This window comes from Pongo pygmaeus, chromosome 14 (assembly GCF_028885625.2).
Source record: "Pongo pygmaeus isolate AG05252 chromosome 14, NHGRI_mPonPyg2-v2.0_pri, whole genome shotgun sequence".
NCBI lineage: Eukaryota > Metazoa > Chordata > Mammalia > Primates > Hominidae > Pongo > Pongo pygmaeus.
The window spans coordinates 36,632,655-36,657,266 of record NC_072387.2 but is presented as its reverse complement, the minus strand read 5'-3'; the positions used below and the strand labels follow the sequence as shown (position 1 = coordinate 36,657,266).

Here is a 24,612-nt window from a genome sequence, read left to right as displayed (position 1 = left end):
ATCCTAATCTCCTAACTCACATTTCCAACTGCCCATTACTAAAAGTCTCTAAGACATGTGACAAGTACTTTAAAACTAAAAACTTGGTTATCCTTGCCTCCCTTCTCTTCCTTATGCATCCCAAGTAGCTGCTTCACCAAATCTCTCTAAAATGTGCCCCCTCTAATTCATTTCCACTGCCCTAAACCATGTCCTTAGCATTACTCCCTTTAACTATCGTAAAGACTGTTCCAAATGATTTCCCCATTTCCATCCTTGTAAGTCAAAAAAGCCTACTACAGTTATCTTTTCAAAATAAAGAGTAAAGCCGGGCACAGTGAATCATGCCTGTAATCCCAGCATTTTGGGAGGGGGACACGGGTGGATCACCCAAGGTCAGGAGTTTGAGACCAGCCTGGCCAACATAGTGAAACCCTGTCTCTACCAAAAATACAAAAACTGGCCAGGCGTGGTGGCGTACACCTGTAACCCCAGCTACTTGGGAGGTTGAGTGAGGCAGGAGAATCACCTGAACCCAGGAGGCAGAGGTTGCAGTGAGCCGAGATCACACTACTGCACTCTAGTCTGGGTGATAGAGCGAGACTCTGTCTCAAAAATAAAAAATAAATATTAAAAAAAAAAAAACCTTTATTTCAGTTTCAGGGGTATACATGCAGGTTTGTTACATGGATAAATTACATATGGCGGGGGTTTGGTGTACAGATTATTTTGTCACCCAGATAATATGCACGGTACTCAATGGGTACTTTTCCCTTCCTCACCCTCCTCCTACTCTCCCTGCTCAAGAAGTCTCCAGTATTGGCCAGGCGCAGTGGCTCACACCTATAATCCCAGCACCTTGGGAGGCCGAGGCGGGAGGATCATCTGAGGTCAGGAGTTCAAGACCAGCCTGACCAACATGGTGAAACCCCGTCTCTACTAAAAATACAAAATTAGCCGGGCTTGGTGGTGCATGCCTGTAATCCCAGCTACTAAGGAGACTGAGGCAGGAGAATTGCTTGAACCAGGGAGGCGGAGGTTGCAGTGAGCCAAGATTTGTGCCACTGCACTCCAGCTTGGGAAACAAGAGTGAAACTCCATCTCAAAAAAAAAAAAAACAGAAGGCTCCGGTGTCTATTGTTCCCTTCTTTATGTCTATGTATACCCAATGTTTAGTTCCCACTTATAAGTGAGAACATGTAGTATTTGGTTTTCTGCTACTGCGTTAGTTCATCTAGGATAATGGCTTCCAGCTCCAACCATGTTGCTGCAAAGGACATTATCCTGTTCTTTTTCATGGCTGTGTAGTAGTCCATGGTGTACATGCCCCAAATTTTCTTTATCTGGTCTACCATTGATGGGCATCTAGGTCACTTCCATGTCTTTGCTATTGTGAAGAGTGCTGCAATAAGCATATTCATGCATGTGTCTTTATGACAGAACAACGTATATGCCTTTGGGTATATACCTAAAAATGAAATTGCTGGGTCAAATGATAATTCTAAGTTCGTTGAGAAATCATGAAACTGCTTTCCCCACCAGCAGTGTATAAGTGTTCCCTTTTCTCTGCAACCTCACCTGCATCTGTTATTTTTTCAATAATAGTCATTCTGACTGCTATGAGATGGTATCTCAATGTGATTTTGATTTGCATTTCTCTAATGATTAGTGACATTGAGCTTTTTTTTTTTTTTTTTTTTTTTTTCTGAGATGGAGTCTTGCTCTGTCACCCAGGCTGGAATGCAGTGGCACGATATCCACTCACTGTGAGCTCCGCCTCCCGGGTTCACGTCATTCTCCTGCCTCAGCATCCTGAGTAGCTGGGACTACAGGTGCCCACCACCACACCCAGCTAATTTTTTGTATATTTAGTAGAGATGGGGTTTCACCGTGTTAGCCAGGATGGTCTTGATCTCCTGACCTCATGATCCACCCACCTCCAGCCTCCCAAAGTGCTGGGATTACAGGCGTGAGCCACCACGCCCAGCCAGCGTTGAGCATTTTTTCATATGCTCATTGGCTGAGTATATGTCTTCTTCTGAAAAGCGTCTGTTCATGTCCTTTGCCCAGTTTTTAATGGAGTTGTTTTTTGCTTGTTAAGTTCCTTATAGATTCTGGATATCAGACCTTTGTCAGATGCATCATTTACAAATATTTTGTCCTATTCTGTGGGTTGCCTGCTTACTCTATTGATAGTTTATTTTGCTGTGCAGAAGCTCCTTAGTTTAATTAGGTCTCATTTGTCAATTTTTTGTTGTTGTCGCCATTGCTTTTGGCATCTTCATCATGAAATCTTTGCCGGGGCATATGTCCAGAATGGTATTTCCTAGGTTTTCAAGGGTTTTTATAGTTTTAGGTTTTACATTTAAGTCTTTAATCCACAATGAGTTAATTTTTTGTATATGGTGTAACAAAGGTGTCCAGTTTCAATCTTTTGAATACGGCTAGCCAGTTATCTCAGCACCATTTACTGAACAGGAAGTCCTTTCCCCATTGCTCGTTTTTGTCAACTCCGTGGAAGATCAGATGGTTGTAGGTGTGAGGCTTTATTTCTGGGCTCTCTATTCTGTTCTATTGGTCTATGTCACTGTTTTTGTACCAGTACCACGCTGTTTTGATTACTACGGGCTTGAAGTATAGTTTGAAATCAGGTAATGTGATGCTTTGCTCTTTTTGTGTAGGATTGCTTTGGCTATTCAGGCTGTTTTTTGGTTCCATATGAATTTCAGAACAGTCTTTTCTAATTCTGTGAAGAGTGTCATTGGCAGGTTGATAGGAAAACCACTGAATATTTACTTTGTTTTGGGCAGTATGGCCATTTTAACAATATTGATTCTTCCTATCCATGAGCATCGAATGTTTTTCCATTTGTTTGTGTTATCTCTGATTTATTTTAGCAGTGTTTCCTAATTATCATTGTAGAGCTCTTTCACCTCCCTGGTTAGCTGTATTCCTAGGTATTTTATTTTTCACGGCTATTGTGAATAGGACTGCATTCTTGATTTGGCACTCAGCTTGGATGCTGTTGGTGTATAGATATGCTACGGATTTTTGTACATCGATTTTGTATCCTGAAACTTTGCTGAAGTTGTTTGTCAGATTTAGGAGCTTCTGGGCAGAGACTACGAGGTTTTCTAGGTATAAAATCATATCATATACAGGCATAGTTTGACTTCCTCTCTTCTTATTTGGATGCCTTTTATTTCTTTCTCTTGCCTGATTGCTCTGGCTAGGACTTCTAGTACTATGTCAAATAGCAGTGTTGAGAGTAGGCATCCTTGTCTTGTTCCATCCAGTTCTCAAGCTTTTGCCCATTCAGTTATGATGCTGGCTGTGGGTTTGTCATACATGGCTCTCATTATTTTGAAGTGTGTTCCTTCAATGCCTAGTTTATTGAGGGTTTTTAACATGAAGGGATGTTGAATTTTATGGAAAACCTTTTCTACATCTATTGAGATGATAATATGGTTGTTTTTAGCTCTGTTTATGTGACGGGTAACATTTATTGATTTGTGTATGCCCAACCAGTCTTGCAACTCAGGGGTAAAGCCTACTTGATCATGGTGATTTAGCTTTTTTTTTTTTTTGGACAGGGTCTCACTCTGTTGCCCAGGTTGGAGTACCATGGCCCAATCTCAGCTCACTGCAACCTCTGCCTCCCAGGCCCAAGCCATCCTTCCACCTCAGCTTCTCAAGTAGCTGGAACTACAGGTGTGTGCCACCACACCCAGCTAGTTTTTTTAATTTTTTGGTAGACATAGGTACTCACCATGTTACACAGGCTGGTCTTGAACTTCTGGCCTCAAGCAATCTACCTGCCTTGGCTACCAAAGTGCTGAGACTACAGGCCTAAGCTACTGCTCCCAGCCTGGTGGATTAGCTTTTTGTTATGCTGCTGGATTCAGTTTGCTAGTATTTTGTTGAAGATTTTTGCATCTATGTTTATCAAGGATATTGGCCTGAAGCTTTTGTTTTTTGTTGAGTCTCTGCCAGGTCTTGGTATCAGGATGATGCTGGTCATTGAATGAGATAGGGAGGAATCCCCTCCTCTTCCATTTTTTTTTTTAATAGTTTCAGTAGGAATTGTACCAGCTCTTTATATTAATATGTCTGGTAGAATTCGGCTTTGAATCCATTTGGTCCTGGGCTTTTTCTGGTTGGTAGGTTTTTTATTACTGATTCAATTTCAGAATTCATTATTGCTCTGTTCAGGGTTTCAATTTCTCTCTGGTTCAATCTTAGGAGGTATATTTCCAGGAATGTATCCATTTATTGTAGGTTTTCTACCCTACATGCATAGAGGTGGTCATAATAGTCTCTGAGGGTTTTTTGTATTTCTGCGGGGTAGGTGGTAATGTCCCCTTTGTCATTTCTGACTGTGTTTATTTGGATCTTCTTTTTTCTGTATTAGTCTAGTTAGCAGTCTAGCAATCTTATTTATTATATTAAATAACCAACTTCTCTTTTCACTGATCTTTTGTATGGTTTCTTGCATCTCAACTTTATTCAGTTCAGCTCTGATTTTGGTTATTTCTTGTCTTCTGCCAGCTTTGGGGGTGGTAAAACACAGATCTTATCATATCACTTACTAGCATAACCTAGAAAGGCCTTCACAATGTGGCCACAGCTTATTATCTGGTACCACTCTCCACAATTGGCCTATTCTCTAACCACATCAGATGACTATAAAACTATGAATAGTGCTTCCTCTCAAAATCTGTGTCTTTTCTCATCTACCTAGAATGCCCTTTTCTACCAGGTATGTATGCCTCATACATCTTTTGAAAAATATTTCAAATATCACCTCTCAAAATATCCCTGAATAGAGTTTGTTATACATTTCATGTATATGTGTGTGGATATATGAGATGTGTATATATATCACACTATGTCATAATTTATAATGTCAAACTCCTTTATTAATCTATGCACTCACAAATGACCAGGGCCATGTCTATATATCTTTGTTTTTTAATTTTTATTTTTTTTCGAGATGGAGTCTCACTCTGTTGCCCAGGCTGGAGTGCACTGGCGCCATCTCGGTTCACTGCAGCCTCCACCCCCCAGGTTCATGCAAATCTCCTTCCTCAGCCTCCCAGTAGCTGAGAATACAGACACATGCCACCACGCCTGGCTAATTTTTTTGTATTTTTGGTAGAGACGGGTTTCACCATGTTGGCAAGGCTGGTCTCAAACTCCTGACCTCAAGTGATTCACCCGCCTCGGCCTCCCAAAGTGCTGGGATTACAGGCCACTGTGTCCAACCTCATATGTCTTTGTATTCCCCAGTATCTATATGATACCTAGCACAGAAATGTTAAATATATGTTTAATAATTAAATTACATTCTCTAGTCAGTGCCCAGAGAACACATATACTACGTCATTTAGTCAACAGTGAGTTACCTGCAGAGGTATCAGACCTCTAGGGAGGAAAGTTAACATTGTTTAAAAAACTGCGAAGTCGCCCGGCATGGTGGCTCATGCCTGTAGTCCCAGCACTTTGGGAGGCCGAGGCGGGCGGATCACGAGGTCAGGAGATCGAGACCACGGTGAAACGCCATCTCTACTAAAAAAAAAAAAAAAAAAAATACAAAAAAATTAGCTGGGCGCGGTGGTGGGCGACTGTAGTCCCAGCTACTCGGGAGGCCGAGGCAGGAGAATGGCGTGAACCCAGGAGGTGGAGCTTGCAGTGAGCTGAGATGGCGCCACTGCACTACAGCCTGGGTGACACAGCGAGACTCTATCTCAAAAAAAAAAAAAGAAAAGAAAAGAAAAAAAAACTGCAAAGTCAGGCCGAGCGTGGTGGCTCACACCTGTAATCCTAGCACTTTGGGAGGCTAAAGTGGGGGCATCGCCTGAGGTCAGGAGTTTGAGACCAGCCTGGCTAACATGGAGAAACCCTGTCTCTACTAAAAATACAAAAAATTAGCTGGGCGTAGTGGTGGGCACCTGTAATCCCAGCTACTTGAGAGGCTGGGGCAGGAGACTCACTTGAATCCTAGAGGCAGAGGTTGCAGTCAGCCAAAATCGCGCCATTGTACTCCACCCTGGGCGACAAGAGCGAAACTCTGTCTCAAAATATATAAATATATAAAAAATACAAACTGCAAGGTCTATCTGGCAAACTGGCTCTTAAGGAAGTTGTCATACCTATACACCAAGATAGCCACAGCAAGGCCTATAGTAAGAAAAAAAACAAAAACAAAACCCGAAACAGAAATTTTAGATGAATCAAGTGGCTTAACGACAAGTACCCAGCTGAGATCCCACTGTTTCACTGGAGTGTATACAGTACACTGTTTTGACCTGAACATGTTTATGATATACATTATTACCTAGCCTCTTCAATCAGAAAAGAAATGCAGTGCAGTAAGACCGGTAAAAACAGCTGATTCTGGGGAGTGCTGCAATACCATAGGCATTCCAAGATGAACTTACTACAAACTTGAACATCAACAACTAAATAAATTGGGATCTTGGGTGAAGCTATTTAGTATCATCAATCTGAATACTGACCGAAAAATATCCTCCAATAAACCAGTTTTAGTTTGAGATCTATGCCAAGATAATTACTATTTTCTACATAATCAAAAGCTGCCAATTAAGCAATAAATGGCCTAAAAAGTTTTCCATTATTGTTTTCTAGTAATGTGGCTAGAAATTTAATAACAGAGAGAAAATTTTATTTCTAAAACCAGCTTACTTGTCACATAAAGTATCAGTTTAAGATCATCCAAACCCATGGATGAGCTCAGAAGGCTAACGCTGAATTTTGGAGAAACTAGCAAACACATGCATTTCCAATTATTTTGCTAAATCTTGTTGTAAGCTAGCATCTGGAGGGCTGGTTTGGGTTCGTCTTTCGTATGTGTGTATGTTAGTTATCTTTACTGATTCTTTTTCTGATTATAAGAGACTTGAGGAAAAAATATTCAGAAATACAGAAATCAAAGTTTCCCATCATGCCACCACAGAAATACTAACATTAACAACTCAGTGCTGTCTCTAGATCTTTTCTTCTTACATATCTTTTAAAAGTGTATTACGACCAGGGATGGTGGCTCACGCCTGTAATTTCAGCACTTCGGGAGGCCGAGGCGGGAGGATAACAAGGTCAAGAGATCGAGACCATCCTGGCCAACATGGTGAAATCCCGTCTCTACTAAAAAAATACAAAAATTAGCCAGGCCTGGTGGTGGGTGCCTGTAATCCCAGCTACTCGGGAGGCTGAGGCAGGAGAATCGCTTGAACCCAGGATGCGGAGGTTACAGTGAGCCGAGATCGTGCCATTGCACTCCAGGCTGGCAACACAGCGAGACTCGGTCTCAAAAAAAAAAAAAAAAAAAAAAGGCGTATTATACATACTGTTTTGTAACTTCTTCTTCCTATTTAGTAATATATTTTAAGCATCTTGTCTGTATATAAAACTCTTGCTTGTTTTTACTGCTGTATGATATCCTGCTATATGGATAACACCCTTATTAACAGGAATTTCACTATTTTCAACTTTTCACTACCTCAGATCGGCTGCGGTGAATAACTCTGTACATATATCCTGTGTTTCCACAGAATGAGTCTAACAATAAACTATTGTGCCAAAGGACGTGGACATCTTAAATTTTCTTTTTTTGTTGTTTTATTATTATTATACTTTTAGGGTACATGTGCACAACGTGCAGGTTAGTTACATATGTATACATGTGCCATGTTGGTGTGCTGCACCCATTAACTCGCCATTTAGCATTAGGTATATCTCCTAATGCTATCCCTCCCCCCTCCCCCCCCCCCACAACAGTCCCCAGAGTGTGATGTTCCCCTTCCTGTGTCCATGTGTTCTCATTGTTCAATTCCCATCTATGAGTGAGAACATGCGGTGTTTGGTTTTTTGTCCTTGCGATAGTTTACTGAGAATGATGATTTCCAATTTCATCCATGTCCCTACAAAGGACGTGAACTCATCATTTTTTATGGCTGCATAGTATTCCATGGTGTATATGTGCCACATTTTCTTAATCCAGTCTATCCTTGTTGGACATTTGGGTTGGTTCCAAGTCTTTGCTATTGTGAATAGTGCCGCAATAAACATACGTGTGCATGTGTCTTTATAGCAGCATGATTTATAGTCCTTTGGGTATATACCCAATAATGGGATGGCTGGGTCAAATGGTATTTCTAGTTCTAGATCCCTGAGGAATCGCCACACTGACTTCCACAATGGTTGAACTAGTTTACAGTCCCACCAACAGTGTAAAACTGTTCCTATTTCTCCACATCCTCTCCAGCACCTGTTGTTTCCTGACTTTTTAATGATTGCCATTCTAACTGGTGTGAGATGGTATCTCATTGTGGTTTTGATTTGCATTTCGGACATCTTAAATTTTAATGAATACTGACCTCTAAAAGTGTCATACCAGAGTGTCTTTTCCCCCCCATACCCACACAAACACTAGGTATCAACAATCTTTGTGCTCTTATCAACTTGAAAGGTAAAAGATAAATAAGTGAATGCCTGTTTTAATTTGCTTTTATTCACTTGTTAGGAACTTTTATATACCTATTGGCCATTTGTATTTCTTCTGTAAACTGCCAGAGTTTTCTGAAGGGCTGTCATTTTTTCAAACAGGACATTTATCTTTAGCTCCATGCTAACCTAACCATACAAAGGTAGCTAACTAGAATAATCTAGCAAAGATTGAATGTTCGTCTCACAAAAGGACTCAACTGTAATAAGATACACATTTTTTTTTGTTTTTTGTTTTTTTTCCACAGAGTTTCACTCTTGTTGCCCAAGCTGGAGTGCAATAGCGCCATCTCGGCTCACTCCAACCTCCGCCTCCTGGGTTCAAGTGATTCTCTTGCCTCAGCCTCCTGAGTAGCTGGCATTACAGGCGCCCACCACTACGCCCAGCTAATTTTTGTGTTTTTAGTAGAGACAGGGTTTCACCAGGTTGGCCAGGCTAGTCTCAAACTCCTGACCTAAGGCGATCCACCCCCCTCACCCTCCCAAAGTACTGGGATTACAGGCATGAGCCACAGGCCCCAGCCTCTGACTTCAATTTCTTAAGGTCATATAGCAGGGGATAGAGAGAGGATTTTTAATTGTTTGCTTATTAAAACTAGCCTTTTTTTAAGTGCTAGTTTTAACCTGTCAAATGAAACACTATCTATCTCATGAAATAGTTATTAAATGTGATGGGATAGTGTATGCAAATATATATATGGCATGACTGGCACATATGTAGAACCCAAATGTTACTTACCTATTCTTTCTTTCTCCTGAGAAAAAGAAAATAGCCTACTGATTTATCAATAGATTTGTGTTTCCCAAGTTCTTATAGAAGCCATATTCCTTGGTGAACTCATACAGTTCCATGATTTTAAATGCCATATATACACTGAAGACTTGAAGTTTATCATCTACAGTCCTAATCTCTCTCGAGAACTCCAGGCTCATATCTACCTACCTCCTCAAAATCTCCACTTGAATGGCTAATATATCTCTCAAAGTAACATGTTCAAAGCCAAACTCCTGATCTGCTCTCTCATATGTGCTCTGTCTGCAGCCTTCCTCATCTCAGCTGGCACCAAGTCCATCCACGACCTTCCACACTCTTGAAACCAACTCCTGACTCCTCTCTCCAGTGCCCTACACTCAAAGTGAAATTATATTGGCTCTATCTGGAAAACATGTCTGAAATCTGACTAGTTCTTGCCACTTTCAATGCTGTAACCTGCCTAAACCACCATCATCTCTTGCTGGATTACTGCAAATAATCTCCTAAATTCTCTCCTGCCCTCTTACCACAGAACCTTTTTTCTTTTTCTTTTTTTTTGAGACGGAGTCTGGCTCTGTCGCCCAGGCTGGAGTGCAGTGGCGCAATCCCAGCTCACTGCAAGCTCCGACTCCCAGGTTCACGTGATTCTCCTGCCTCAGCCTGCCGAGTAACTGGGACTACAGGTGCCCACCACCATGCCTGGCTAATTTTTTGTATTTTTAGTAGAGACGGGGTTTCACCGTGTTAGCCAGGATGGTCTCGATCTCCTGACCTCATGATCTGCCCACCTCGGCCTCCCCAAATGCTGGGATTACAGGCGTGAGCCACCACACCCAGCCCACAGAACTCTTTTAAAATCTTAGATTCTATCACTCCTTTTGACATCAAATAAAAGCAAAAATCTTAATTCTTCCCTGTTCCTCACTCCACACCAACCTATTAGCCTTCTATCCCTCTGCCTGAGATACTCTTTCTCCTGATGACTGGCTTGGTTATCATTCTCCAGTCTACACTCAAATTTCAACCCCAGTGAGGTTTACCTTGATATCCCTATTTCATTCTATAACAACCCTATTCCTACACTCCCATTGCCTCTTACTCTATTACCCTTTTGTTTTTAGTAGGACTTGTCATCTTTTAACATACTATACAATTACTGGGGTTATATTTATAAATACTGTCTGCCTTACCCATTAAGATGTAAGGTCTACAAAGGAAGGGATTTTTCTGTAATCTATTTGGTTCACTAAGATATCCTAAGAACCTAAAACAGTACCTAACAGAGTAAACACTCAATAAATGTTTATTAACCAATTAAATGAATTAATCTCCATTTATTATTAGCCCAAATTACACTAAGCTGAATGCTTGTCGTAATCTAAGTTTTTCAAAGATATTACCTATATATACATTAAATCTTTTTTTTTTTTTTTTTTTTTTGGAGACGGAGTCTCACTCTGTCGCCTAGGCTGGAGGGCAGTGGCGTGATCTCGGCTCACTGCCAAGTTCCGCCTCCCGGGTTTGCGCCATTCTCCTGCCTCAGCCTCCCGAGTAGCTGGGACTACAGGTGCCCGCCACCGCGCCCACCACCAAGCCCGGCTAATTTTTTTGTATTTTTAGTAGAGACGGGATTTCACCGTGTTAGCCAGGATGGTCTCGATCTCCTGACCTCATGATCTGCCCGCCTTGGCCTCCCAAAGTGCTGGGATTACAGGCATGAGCCACAGCGCCCGGCCCACATTAAATCTTTTTATAATATATATCATATCTGAGGACCTCGCTAAAAATTTTCTTTAAATGCTGCCTTACTAATTTTCCAAAGTTTTGGGAGTGGGCAGAAGATTCCCTGTCCCATCACGTATCAAGGAGGCTCTTCCTCAGAGATAGCTGACATATTGCCACAGCATCTATGAACCATAAAAACTGACTTATGGAATTTAAAAAGCCTCATTCCATTTTGTCCTTCTTCACCGTGATCTCATCTCTCAATCAAGTATACCATCAAATTAAGGAACATCAATATTACAGCAGAGTAAACTTAGAAATAGAGGAGCAAAATAAGAAAGTTAAAATAAAGATATATAAAGTCCTTTCCAGCTTTTTCCAACTATATAACTGCTGTATTTGATATCTCTAAAAGCAGCGTAAGATATCTATATAAAGAATGTAGGCTTGGCATGGTGGCTTATGCCTATAATCCCAGCACAACACTTTGGCCGACTAAGGTGAGAGGTTCACTTGAGGCCAGGAGTTCAAGACCATCCTGGGCAACACAGCAAGACCCTGTCTCTACGAAAAATTTAAAAAATTAGTCAGGGTGGTTGCCTGTCCCTGTAGACCTAACTACTAAGGAGGCTGAGGCAAGAGGGTAACTTGAGCACAGGAGTTCAAGGGTGCATGCAGTGAGCTACAAGTGTGCCACTGCACTATAGCCTGGGTGACAGAGCAAGACCTCTAAAAACAAAGCAAAACAAACAAAACATGAATGTAGATCAACTAGTAAATAATCAATAACAATATAATTTTATTACATACCCAAATGAAACTTTCTAGCGACTACTAGGCTACTTACAAATATCAACTTATTAAGTTATCAAAGATGTGATTTATGTAACTATTTCTAGATATGTGAGCCATTGGGGAGAAAAATTTTACTGGGGCAGATATGAATGAATATTTCAAGTATCTTATTTTCAACCAATGGTATATAAATACAGTGGGTTTCTTTTTTCTTTTTTCTGGAGACAGGGTCTTGCTGGAGGGCAGTGGCGTGATCACGGCTCACTGCATCCTCTACCTCCTGGGTCTCCTGGGTTCAAGCAATCCTCTCACATCAGCCTCCTGAGTAGCTGGGACTACAGGTGCACCACCAAGCCTAGCTAATTTTTTTTTGTTTTTAGTAGAAACAGAGTCTCACTACATTGCCCAGGCTGGGCTCAAACTTCTGAGCTCAGGCAACCTTCCTGTCTCGGCCTTCCAAAGTACTGGGATTACAGGTATGAGTCACCACACCCCACACAGTATTTTTTTTTAATGTATCAAGTGTGAACCAGATTGCTGAAGACTCTATATGCTTCTTAAGTATATATCACATAATTGTGTAAATGTATATGTAAATAAATATATATAGTACATTAAAACATAACTTTGTGCCAACATTTGTAATAATAGCAAGACTATAAACAACTGAAATACCCATTATAAAGAATCGAATAATATAAACATATAATGGAATATTTACACAGCCATGAGAAAGAATAAAGTAGATTTCTATGTGTGAATGTGGAACAAACTACAAGATAAGCCATCAGGTAAGAAAATTCAGAGTACATTAGGCTTCCATGTGTGCACTCATGCATATGTGTATATATGTGTATTAATGTGTTAGACATAGAGAAATATAAACATATGAATAATAGTATAGGCAAAGAATATTTGTCAGTGGCTACCCCAAATAAGCTAGAAAGAGTGTCTCTGGGAGACAGGGATCAGGTAACTAGGGAGGGAAGGAGGCTATTTTTCACTATGTACCCTTTTGCACTATTCAAATTTTTAGCCTGTGCATGTATTACATTTCTAATTCCAAAAACAAGATATAGTTTATTTTTCTGACACTGGCATTTTTTTTAATATTAAAAATATATAACCAGGCATGGTGGTACATGCCTGTAGTCCCAGCTACTCAGTGGACTGAGGAGAGATTTGCTAGAGCCCAGGAGTTCAACGCTGCAGCGAGCTATGATTGTACCACAGCACTCCAGCCTGTGCAAATAAGCAAGACCCCATCTCTAAAAAATACATATATACACACACACGCTATAATATAAAACTAGCTTTAGGCAGGGTGTGGTGGTCTTTAATTCCAACATTCTCGGAGGCCGAGACAGGAGGATCACTTGAGCCCAGGAGTTAGAGAACAGCCTGGGAAACACAGGGAGACCCCATCTCTACAAAAAATTTAAAAATAAGCTGGACATGGTGGCTTATGCCTGTAGTCTCAGCTACTTGGGAGGCTGAGGCAGAAGAATCACTTGAGCCCAGCAGGTCGAGACTGCAAAGAGCTGTGATCACACCACTGCACTCCAGCATGGGAAACAGAGCAAGACTTTGTCTCAAAAAGAAAAGAAAAAAAAAAAAAATCAAACTAGCTTTAGAAAAATAGGAATAGTATCTTTATTTTTTACAGAAAAAGCAAGAGAGATAATGCCAAAAGAGATATCAGAAAAGACAAAGCTTTTTTCAGGGAAGAGGGCTATTACGTACATGCCAACTGACTCAGCCAGGATTACTGAGATCTGCATACCCTTACTTAGACAATTCCCAACTAACTATGATGGTTTGACTTTATGATGATGTGAAAAATGATATGAGTTCAGTAGAAACCATATTTCAAATTTTGAGGTTTAATCTTTTCCCAGGTTAGTGATTCGTGGTATCATACTGTGTCACAAAGTTGCACAATGGCAGCAGGCTACAGCTCCCAGTGAACCACTCAATTAGGAGGGTAAACAACTGATACAGTATACTGTGCGGTCAGGTAATTTTGCCCAACTGTAGCTAATGTAAGCATTCTGAGCATATTTAAGGTAGGCTAGGCTAAGCTATGATGTTTGATGGGTTAGGAGAATTAAACACATTTTCAACTTAACAATAGTTTCTACTTAACAAGGGTTTTATTGGGATGTAACTATTCCACGTCAGTACTGTTACGTCAAAATGCGTTTAATGCCTGAATAAACTCATCCTAAAGTCAAAAACTGGAAGTCGAATCATCGTAAATCTAGATGTTCCTTGACTTATGGATGGGGCTACATTCTGATAAATGAATTGTAAATTCAAAGTGTGGGGACCATCTGCAAAGAAATGTATTTTCACACAGACCGAATGACTAGCCAAAGGCTAGTTTTATTTTGTAAGAAACTGCAATAAAATTAAAATTTCGGTCCAGTACTAATTACTAAGTACTGAAATGAGACACAAATATATATTGATTTGTTGGTAACAATGTTTTGGTCAATAACAGACCAAATGTACGATGGTGATCACATAAAACTGTAACACTATATTTTTACTGTACCTTTTCTATTTTTTTCTTTCCTTTTTTTTTTTTTTTTTTTTTTTTGAGATGGAGTCTTGCTTTGTCACCAGGCTGGAATGCAGTGGCACGATCTCAGGTCGCTGCAACCCTGCAACCTCCGCCTCCCGGGTTCAAGCAATTCTCCTGCCTCAGCCTCCCGAGTAGCTGGGACTACAGGCATGCTCCACCACGCCCAGCTAAGTTTTTGTATTTTTAGTAGAGGCAGGCTTTCTCCATGTTGGCCAGGATGGTCTCTATCTCTTGACCTCATGATCCGCCTGCCTCGGCCTCCCAGAGTATTGGGATTACAGGTGTAAGCCACCGCGACTGGCCTGTTTAAATGTTTTAATACACAAATACTTACCTTTGTATACCACTGCCTAAAGTATTCAGTACAGTAACAGGCTGTACAAGTTTGTGGCCTAGAAGCAACAGGTTATAGACCATATCACCTAGCATGCAGTAGGCTATACCATCTAGGTTTGGGTGCTCACATACCTAGATAATATAGCCAGGAGAGAGCCCTCACCAGGAACCCAACTCCTCATCTGGGACTTCCAACCTCTGAAAGTCTGAGAAAATACATTTCTGTTGTTTAAACCACCTAGCCACTGAAGTTCCTGGATCTATGGGGGGAGGAGGGGCGGGGGGAAGTTAACTACCCAGCCTATAATATTTTCTTTTGGCAACCCAAGCTAATACGAGAGAGAGAGAGACAGAGAGAGAGAGAGGAAAAAATATATATAGTATATATAGGTATATATATGGTATACATATATTTTAATATATATACTAGATATATGTCTATACCATACAATGTGTAGAAAAGAAAAGATCTAAACACACGGACTATTAATAACGATTAACCCTGGGCAATAAGATGAGGAGACTGATTTATTTTGACTTTATACACTTCTATTCCAATGTAAATTTTTACCAAAAAAGTGTACCTTTCATCATGTAAAAACTCAGGGCCAAGCACAGTGACTCACACCTGCAATCCCAGCACTTTGGGAGGCTGAGGCAGGTGGATCACTTTAAGTTAGGGGTTCGAGACCAGCCTGGCCAACATGGTGAAACCCTCATCTCTACTAAAAATATAAAAATTAGCTGGGTGTAGTGGCACAAGCCTGTAATCCCAGCTACTCAGGAGGCCGAGACATGAGAATTGAGAATCACTTGAACCTGGGAGGTGGAGGCTGCAGTGTGCCAAAACTGCACCACTGCACTCCAGCCTGGGTGACAGAGGGAAACTGTCTCAAAAAAAAAAAAAAAATTAGCTTGGCACGGTGGCTCCCACCTGTCATCCCAGCTACTTCAGAGACCAAGGCAGGAGTATTGCTTGAGGCCAGAAGTTCAAGGCCAGCCCCGTTTCCTTAAAAAAAATTAAAAGTTAAAAACAAATTAGCCCAGGCACAGTGGGTCACGCCTATAATCCTAGCACTTTGGGAGGTCAACGTGAGCGGATTGCTTGAGGTCAGGAGTTTGAGACCCACCTGGCCAACATGATGAAACCCTGTCTCTACTAAAAAGACAAATAAATTAGCTAGGCATGGTGGCGTGCATCTGTAAGTCCAGCTACTTGCGGGTCTGTGGCATGAGAATCGCTTGAACCCAGGAGGCGGAGGTTGCAGTGAGCAGAGATCGCACCACTGCACTCCAGCCTGGGTGATAGAGTGAGACTCTGTCTCAAAAAATTGTCAAAAATAAAGTCAAAAAATTGAAAGCCAAACCATTAAGTTAGGCACCATCTGTAATACGTACACACACACACACACACACACACACACACACACAAGTGCAAATAAGACCGTGGAAATGTGAACAAGTAGACTACAGCAATCAATACTGGCCATGATACTGCACTACAGCTATAAAAGATGTTACTATCCTTTATAAAAGAAGAGTACATGAGATATCCGTATTGTATCTTACAATTTCAGGTGATTCTACAATTATCTCAAAATATAAAGTTCATTTAAAATTGGGGAAAAAAATTCCTCAAAATGACATATAAAAGGATGATATTGGGCCGGGTACGGTGGCTCACGCCTGTAGTCCCAGCACTTTGGGAGGCCAAGGCAAGTGGATCACGAGGTCAGGAGTTCAAGACCAGCCTGGCCAAGATGGTGAAACCCCATCTCTACTAAAAATACGAAAATTAGCCAGTCGCAGTGGCAGGCTCCTGTAATCCCAGCTACTTCGGAGGCTGAGGCAGGAGAACCGCTTGAACCTGGGCAGCAGAGGTGGCAGTGAGCCAAGATCTCGCCAGTGCACTCCAGCCTGGGCTACAGAGTGAGGCTCTGAGAAAAAAAAAAAAAAAAAAAAAAAAAGGATGATGTTTTGGTTTGCTTTTGATAATCATTTATCTTCTTAAAGGGTCATGTCAAATGCACTTTCAGTCTATGATCATACCACTCTGAACACGCCCGATCTCATCAAATGCACTTTTACAGGAAAAAGTGCTTTATTCGTTAACTGACTCTTACCTGGAGTTATGTTATCCCTCGAGTTTTCCTCACAAAACTTATCGAAACCGGCCTGGCCCAGTGGCTCACGCCTGTAATCCCAGCACTTTGGGAGGCCGAGGAGGGTGGATCACGAGGTCAGGAGATCAAGACCATCCTGGCTAACATGGTGAAACCCCGTCTCTACTAAAAATACAAAAAAATTATCTGGGCGTGGTGGCGGGCGCCTGTAGTCCCAGCTACTCAGGAGGCTGAGGCAGGAGAATGGCGTGAACCTGGGAGGCGGAGCTTGCAGTGAGCCGAGACTGCGCCACTGCACTCCGCTCTGAGCAACAGAGCAAGACTCCATCTCAAAAAAAAAAAACAAAAAAAACTTATCGAAACCAAGTATTACCTTATAGATGTTTATAGCCACACTAGAATGTAAACTCCATTAGGGCTGAATTATGTTTTTTTGTTGCTGTTGTTGTTCCTATCACCTAAATCAGAGCTTACCACCTTGGAAGCAGGATATTAAATGAATGAAATGAATAGTATTATAAAGTCTTTGTGATATACTTAGTATATTATTCCAATAAAAATGTTTAAACTTATGCCAGCTATCCTAACAGCAAATCGCCAGTACTCACTTTTCTGTCACTTAGTATAGGTTTGTGGGATGAAAAGGTTAGTCTTGGCTTAAATAAAAACAGCTTTGCCACACACTACGCGTTACATACTCCAAAGCCAACATTTGAACTTCAAGTTATCCATGGCACTGCTCTCCTCCATTTGGACAGACAATCACAATTCAATAATCTGTAGCTATTTTACTAGTCTTCAATGTATGTCCTCAAAAATTTGGAGAAGGAAATATAGAGGTTAACTATAGATTATTAATATTTAATAATAGTAACAACTAAGACTGAAACCTCAATATGTGCAGGCAATGCCATGCAATTTTCATAACATCTCCATTTTCCAGATGAGAAAAACTGAGGCTTAAAGCTTAAAAATTCATTCAGTCACAAAGCTAGTCAAAGAGCCAGGATTCTATCTGAAACATGTCTTATTTACTAGTAACTACATTAGGATAATTAAAAAGTGTATTTTGGTAAATTAAAACTACTGGGTTTCAAATAATGTACATAAAATACAAATATTGGCATAATAAATATTTTACCTGCAAAAAATTGTACACTTTGAAGATTAAAGCCATTTTGAAAATCTAGCCAGTTGAAAATATTAGAATTACATCATTAAATGTCAAGAATCGATAATGCGGTTGAATACAAATCAAATCACTCTTAAGCCTTACAAAAATCCCAAGACTAACAGAAATACGAAATGTTAAGTAAGCTACGCGTGGTACGGCATACCTGTAGTCCCAGCTACTCAGGAGGCTGAGGTGCTAGGATCACCTGAGTCCAGGAGTTGGAGTCCAACCTAAACAACATAGCAAGAACTCCCAACCCCCTCCTCAAAAACAAAACAAAACAAAACAAAACAAAACAAAACACCAAATTGCGGTTTCCTTATAAGGTTGAAACATCACTGCAACTAAGTGTATTAAGAAAAAGCCTTTGTGCTTCAGTTTTCCAATGGTTGCAAAATAAAGTTTTCTCATGCACCCATCTCCAAGGTTTTAACACTATCTGAAACACCAACAAAACAAAAACAATTCTGCAAATGTGAAGTGCTAAAGTTAGGGTCACAACCTCAAATGCCTAGATATAAAAGTCATCCAGTTAGGTAATGAGTCAAAATGGAGAGAATTATGCTCTATCAACAGCCCTAACTCCAACACAGGTAAGAGATGTCCTTAAAGGGAAACCAGATATTTGTACTTCTATATTAAATCTTTTGTTTCTTTTGTTGTCAAATAATTCAATCAAAACCCACAAACATGGAAATTAAAAACACTAAATTATGGTATATATGGTGGCTCACAGGGTAGGCAGATCGCTCTGAGCCCAGAAGTTTGAGACCAGCCTGGGCAACATGGGGAAACCTCATCTCTACCAAAAATACAAAATAATTAGAAGGGCTTGGTAGCCAGTGCCTGTGGTCCCTGTTTCAAAAAAAAAAAAAAAATTTTGCCATCTATTTTAACTGCCTCACACACATAATTAACAAATGAAGTCCAGATGTGGTAGCTCACACCTATAATCCCAGTACTTTGAGAAGTCAAGGCAGGAGATTGCTAGAGCCCAGGAGTTCGAAACCAGCCTGGACAACACAGCAAGACATCATCTTTTTAAAATAAAATAAGCAAACAGATCAATACTGTCTCAAAGCACACTGATAAGAATACAGTAAAAGGTAGAAAGGAGTCTAAAAAATGAACAGTAAGTGTAAAAACTCAAAAAAGCCATACAATTACCAACACAACCTTTTTTCCTGATTCCTGAGCAACATTATTTCCCACTCCTTGGTATCTCTCAGTAATACCTAGGTTGTGATTCCTTATGAAGAAATCTCCATCCATAAGGAATTACTGAGAGACACCAAAAAGCCTATCACAGAAAAGAGGAGCCTTAGGCTTCAGCCAGTCAAGCTAAAGCAAACACCACAGAATCCAAATACATAGATCAACTATTTAATCAGACAACTTTTACTAACAAGTGACAAAGTATTAATTTTAAAATACCTTTTCAGCATTAACTGCCTGTCCTCTCAAGGACCTATATCTCAATTATTTTCCTAAGATGTCCCACCTTTGAGCCACTGCCAATATTTTTTCCTCCACCTTAAGGGTACTTACCTTCCCCTCCCATCTTCATCTGCTTACATCCTGTCCTCTTTCAAGTATCAACCCTACTACCTATTGTGTGTTAATTAGAAAATCCTCGGCCAGGTGCGGTGGCTCCCGCCAGTAATCCCAGCACTTTAGGAGGCTGAGGCAGGCGGATCACCTGAGGTCGGGAGTTTGAGACCAGCCTGACCAACATGGAGAAACCCTGTCTCTACTAAAACTACAATATTAGCTGGGCGTGGTGGTGCATGCCTGTAATCCCAGCTACTAGGGAGGCTAAGGAAGGAGAATCTCTTGAACCCGGGAGGCAAAGGTTGCGGTGAGCCGAGATCACTAGATTGCACTCCAGCGTCGTAAACAAGAGCGAAACTACGTCTCAAAAAGAAAAAAAAAAGAAAATCCTAGAATGATCGTCAGGGCTGTCTGTCAGGAATAAGATTAATAGATAAATAAAACTTTAAAAGATTTTTTAAAAAGAAAATCCTAGAAAGATCACCTATGAAGTCTAACACCAGCATTTTAAAAAGCGCCTCTTTCTGGCCAGCACAGTGGCTCACACCTGTAATCCCAGCACTTTGGGAGGCCGAGGCAGGAGGATCACCTGAAGTCAGGAGTTCGAGACCCACCTGGCCAACATGGTGAAACCCCGTCTCTACTAAAAATACAAAAATAAGCCGGTCGTGGTGGCGCACGCCTGTAATCCCAGCTACTTGGGAGGCTGAGGCAGGAGAATTGCTTGAACCTGGGAGGTGGAGGTTGCTGTGAGCCAAGATCGCACCACTGCACTTCAGCCTGGGCGACAAGCGAGCCTCCGTCTCAAAAAAAAAAAAAAAAAAAAGTCTCTTTCTGTCAGTAAAACTATTGTTCAGTGTCACTGGTTACTAATGAAACATTACTACTGAGTCACGACTCACACATCCAGCAAAAGTTTAACTTGAAAATGCAAAGTTGATGCTCGAAAGTGATAAAATTCCACCCATAAGTAACCATTTGTTTTACAAAACATCTGAATTTACAAATTAATTTTCTTAGCATTATCAGCCTCAGCAAATATATCTTCATTAAAGTCAAGCCCATCACAACAAATGAAACACTTCTATAAAAGAAAGAGAAAGAAGAGAGAAAGGAGAAAAGAAAAAAACAGAACAGAACAGCACTTGGCCCAGCATGGTGCCTCACTCCTGTAATCCCAGCACTTTGGGAGGCCCAGGCAGGAAGATCGCTTGAGCCCAGGAGTTCCAGACCAGCTTGGGCAACATAGGAAGATCCCGTCTCAAAAGAAAAAGCAAGAAAGCAAAACCCCGGGGAAGATATTAAATAATCCTCATAGACCAATTAAATGCTAAAACTTCCTATCAGGTTCATTAACAGTGTTTAAGAAAAAGAAAATGTTCTCATGTACAAATTGAACTGCCTATCAGATTATTTTAAGATCTAGAAGTTCTCCAGAATTCCCAGGAAAGTAAGACTCCTATTTGGTTTAGAAACGCTCAATATACTAAGAAACAAAACAGGAACATCTGGCACCGGCTCTATTCGTAAAGGCAACATTCTCTAATAGATTACGCTCACATTCAATTGTAAACTCCACTAACAACTAACAAGCTTCAAGTCAATAGATAACAACACACTCTGAGAGGCTGAGGAGGGCAGATCACTTGAGGCCAGCAGTTTGAGACCAGCCTGGCCAACACAGCGAGACTACTATCTCCACTAAAACTACAAAAAATCATCTGGGCGTGGTGGCGCGCGCCTGTAGTCCCAGCTACTCCGTAGGCAGAGGCAACAGAATCGCTTGAACTCGGGAGGCGGAGGCTGCAGTGAGCTGAGATCGCGCAACTGCACTCCAGCCTGAGCGACAGGGCGAGACTCTCTCCAAAAAAAAAAAACACAACAACACATGAAAAAGAAATATAAACAGCCTTAAGATGTCCCCACCCAAGTGCTCAGTTGCACATAAACGCAGGCTGCACATGACATGCATTCAAGACACAATGCTAAGAGTTTGCTTGATACAAAGCTATAGAAGACAGGATCCCAGCTGACACCAGCAAACTTATTCTAGCTTTCAGGGAAACTCAGATGAAATGCGTCTTTGTGAAGTCCCTACTCTAAACTCTCGATTAAACCTGAGCACACTTTGAACGCGACAGTCCGCTCCCTCCTAATCCTTAGAAAGCATTTCCTGCCTGCAAAACCTTTCTCCCGCAAGCCTTCTACAAACTTTTTCCGTTCTTTCAACCTACTCCACGAAGCCTTAAGCCCGCCCCTCACCTCCCGCCCCCTACACACACACACACACACACACACACACACACACACACACACACACACACACACACACTCCCCACTAGGGAATCTCAACACTCTGCAGACGCCACTCCACAAGGGCACGCAAAATACATGTGCCTGCAAACCCAGCCCCTTTCCACACCCCCCGGAAACGACACCCCCTTTCTCACACTCCGCACGCCACAGCCCATCCCCCTTCCTCCCCGCCCCCACTCACATCACCCCAGTCCTCCCACCCACGTTCCCGGGAACCCAACCTCCCCGCGCTCTCCGACTTGCCGAAGGCAGTGGGGAGGGGAAGCAGGAAGAAGGAAGGAGGGCTTAGGCCTGGCCTAGGCCTCTCAGACCGCCTTGGGAGGTGAGGGGGGGAGCCCGCGGGCCGTGCTCAGCTCCCGTCGGCAGCAGGGCCTCATCCCGCCCAGGCCTGCCCTCCGCCGCCGCGGCCCGCCCCGCCCGAACCACACTCACTTGCCAGCCGCGGTCCATCGAGTCCCCCGCTGCTGCCTCCTCCGCCGGCTGCGGCTCCGGTCCCCGGGTCCCCCAGGTCCGGCTTCTTGGGCCCGGGGGGCGGCCCAGCTCCCCCGCCCGCGACGGCTCCCGGCGGAAAGCCGGCCACGGGTGCACCAGCCAGAGCCAAGGGGACGCTGTTGCTATGGAGGCCGAGGCCCGGGGCAGCCCCGGCGGCAGGGTCCTCATGCAGGAACTGACACTCCTCCCCGTAGAAGCAAGTCTTATCCTTAGCGTAGTAGCGGCAGTACTTCAGCTTCACTCCTACCGCCGCCCCGCCGGGGACACCCCCGACCCCCGGCGGGGCCACCACCGCCACCGCCGCCGCCAGCGAGGAGGAGGAAGGGGAGGCGGCGGCCGAGGGGGGCGGGAGGCCGCCGCCACTGTTCATGGCAACGCCGCAGCCTCGTCTTCCGCCGCCGCCCGAGGAGCCGCCGCCGCCACCATAGACGGGGGAGGAAAGGAAGACGCTGCCGGTGCCGGATAAAAGCCTGGGCGGGTGGGTCTGTCCCGCTGCGGGAGCCGGAGCCGCCCGGGGAGAGGGGGGAGGGGAGAGGGGAGGGAGGAGGGGGTAGAAGGAGGGAGGGTAGGGGGAGAGTTGGGATTCTCTCACTCACTCTCTCGTTCTCTTTTCTTAAAGGGGCCGCGCGGGACGACGGGGTGGGCGCGCGGGCCCAGACGGGGACTTCGAGGGCGCGGGCAGGGGAAGAGGGAGCGGCAGCGGCAAGCGGGTGGGGAGGGCGGAGGGGCCGGTTTATTTTTAAATTCTGCCTCCACTCGCTCTCTCGCGCTCTGGTTCCTCCGAGTTGTTTATTCCATTTTCCTCTTCCTGAGACGGCCGTCGCCGTTGCGCGTGCGCGCCGAGACGCGAGGGCTTATGGGTAGCGGGAGTGCTAGGGGAAGCCTGGCCGGCGTCGGGCCCCCGGGGGCATCCGCGAGCTATCGGCGGTTGGACCGGCGGCTCTCGGTGGCGTTCCGGACGCGGATCTGGTGCCGAAGTTCTCACGAGACCTGATACCTTCCTTATTTGTATATTCTCTTACTTAAAAAGCCAGATGTCTTTTTTTTTTTCATTGAAAAGAGAAAATTGACAACGTAAACGGTCGTTTAGAGGGGCCACCTGGGGACGCGGCCCGAGCCCTGGCTCTACCTGAAGAATATCTTCTATTTGCCACACTTCCTCTCCCCGTTTCCTTTCTTCGCCCCTCTCCTCTTTCCCCTTCCCCTCGAAGGTAATGAGAACTACTGGACCGATTACGCTAACCTCTTGGCCCTTTATCAAAAAATGGAGCCAAAAAGGTTGATTTAGACAGACCCCCTGCTCAGTGCAGCACCTGTTCTCTGTATTTATATTACCAAGGGCCTTCGGTAAATTATGAAAAGTAGGATGCCACCTGGGACAACACTGCTTAGACAGCACTGGAAGACCTTTATAAATATACTAGGTTGCTTTTCTCCAATCAGCCTAGCCTTGATTTGAAATTCATTTTTATTTTTTTTGAGACGGTGAAATTCATTTTTAAAAGATAGTTTTAACCTCAGCGATCTCTGATGTTTGCGCTAATACCCTTTTAAAGGCTTTCAGAAATTTTAAAGAATTGCTGTGAAGGGAAAAGTAACATTCTAATTTTTCTCTATAAAAGAGGTTCACAAACGGCAGATCGCTGTTATGAAAAGGAGGGGTGGAAGTATTTAAGGAATTGTGGCAAACAAAGTCACAGAAGAGCAAAAGTAACACACTGAAAAAATGGGGGAAAGTGGAGTCTAGATCACAGACTGGTAAGCTTGGTGATGTTCTGTAGCCAAATTCGAAGGTAATAACGTTGTATTATGGCTTTCTGTTTAAAAGCAGTTTCGCTTATTTGATTATTCAACAAATCTTTATTAACACGCATTACGTGTACCAGGAACTGTGGTACACGTAACTGTGGAGCTGGGGAAGCAAAAGTGAACATGCCGCCTTACGTGAGTTCAGATGGCTTATCTTCCGGTTGGGGAGGCATCAGGTACACACGTCCGTTGTAAACCAATGTCTTAAATGCTAACCTTATCACATTTGCTATTAGAGGATATTAAACATGTTAGACTTCTTGGAGAAAGTTGATACTTTCATGTTCCAAGTTTGGGAACATCATTGAATTCAGACAGATCTGGATTGAAACAGATTAAAGTGCCTACAATTTAATAGCTGTGTTCCTCCCAGTTAATTGCTCCATTTCTCTGTGCCTTGTCTGTACACCTGGATTAAAAATAGTACCTACTTCATAAAGTATAAACT

The 24,612-nt window shown here is 42.7% G+C and overlaps 1 protein-coding gene across 6 annotated transcripts in view; it reads right to left on the bottom strand.

Moving 5' to 3' along the window:
* The window catches only part of PAN3 (poly(A) specific ribonuclease subunit PAN3), a 157,202-nt gene extending 134,361 nt beyond the window's left edge, over positions 1-22,841 (bottom strand). For all 6 annotated transcript variants that reach the window (XR_010123533.1, XM_054446516.2, XM_054446518.2 and 3 more), the window contains exon 1: positions 22,296-22,841. Coding sequence is in view for 5 of the 6 variants with exons in the window: in XM_054446516.2 (XP_054302491.1) it covers positions 22,296-22,725 (430 nt within the window). In the remaining variant the exon portion in view is untranslated. The remainder of the gene's footprint in view (positions 1-22,295) is intronic.
* Between the last annotated feature and the right edge of the window lie 1,771 nt (positions 22,842-24,612).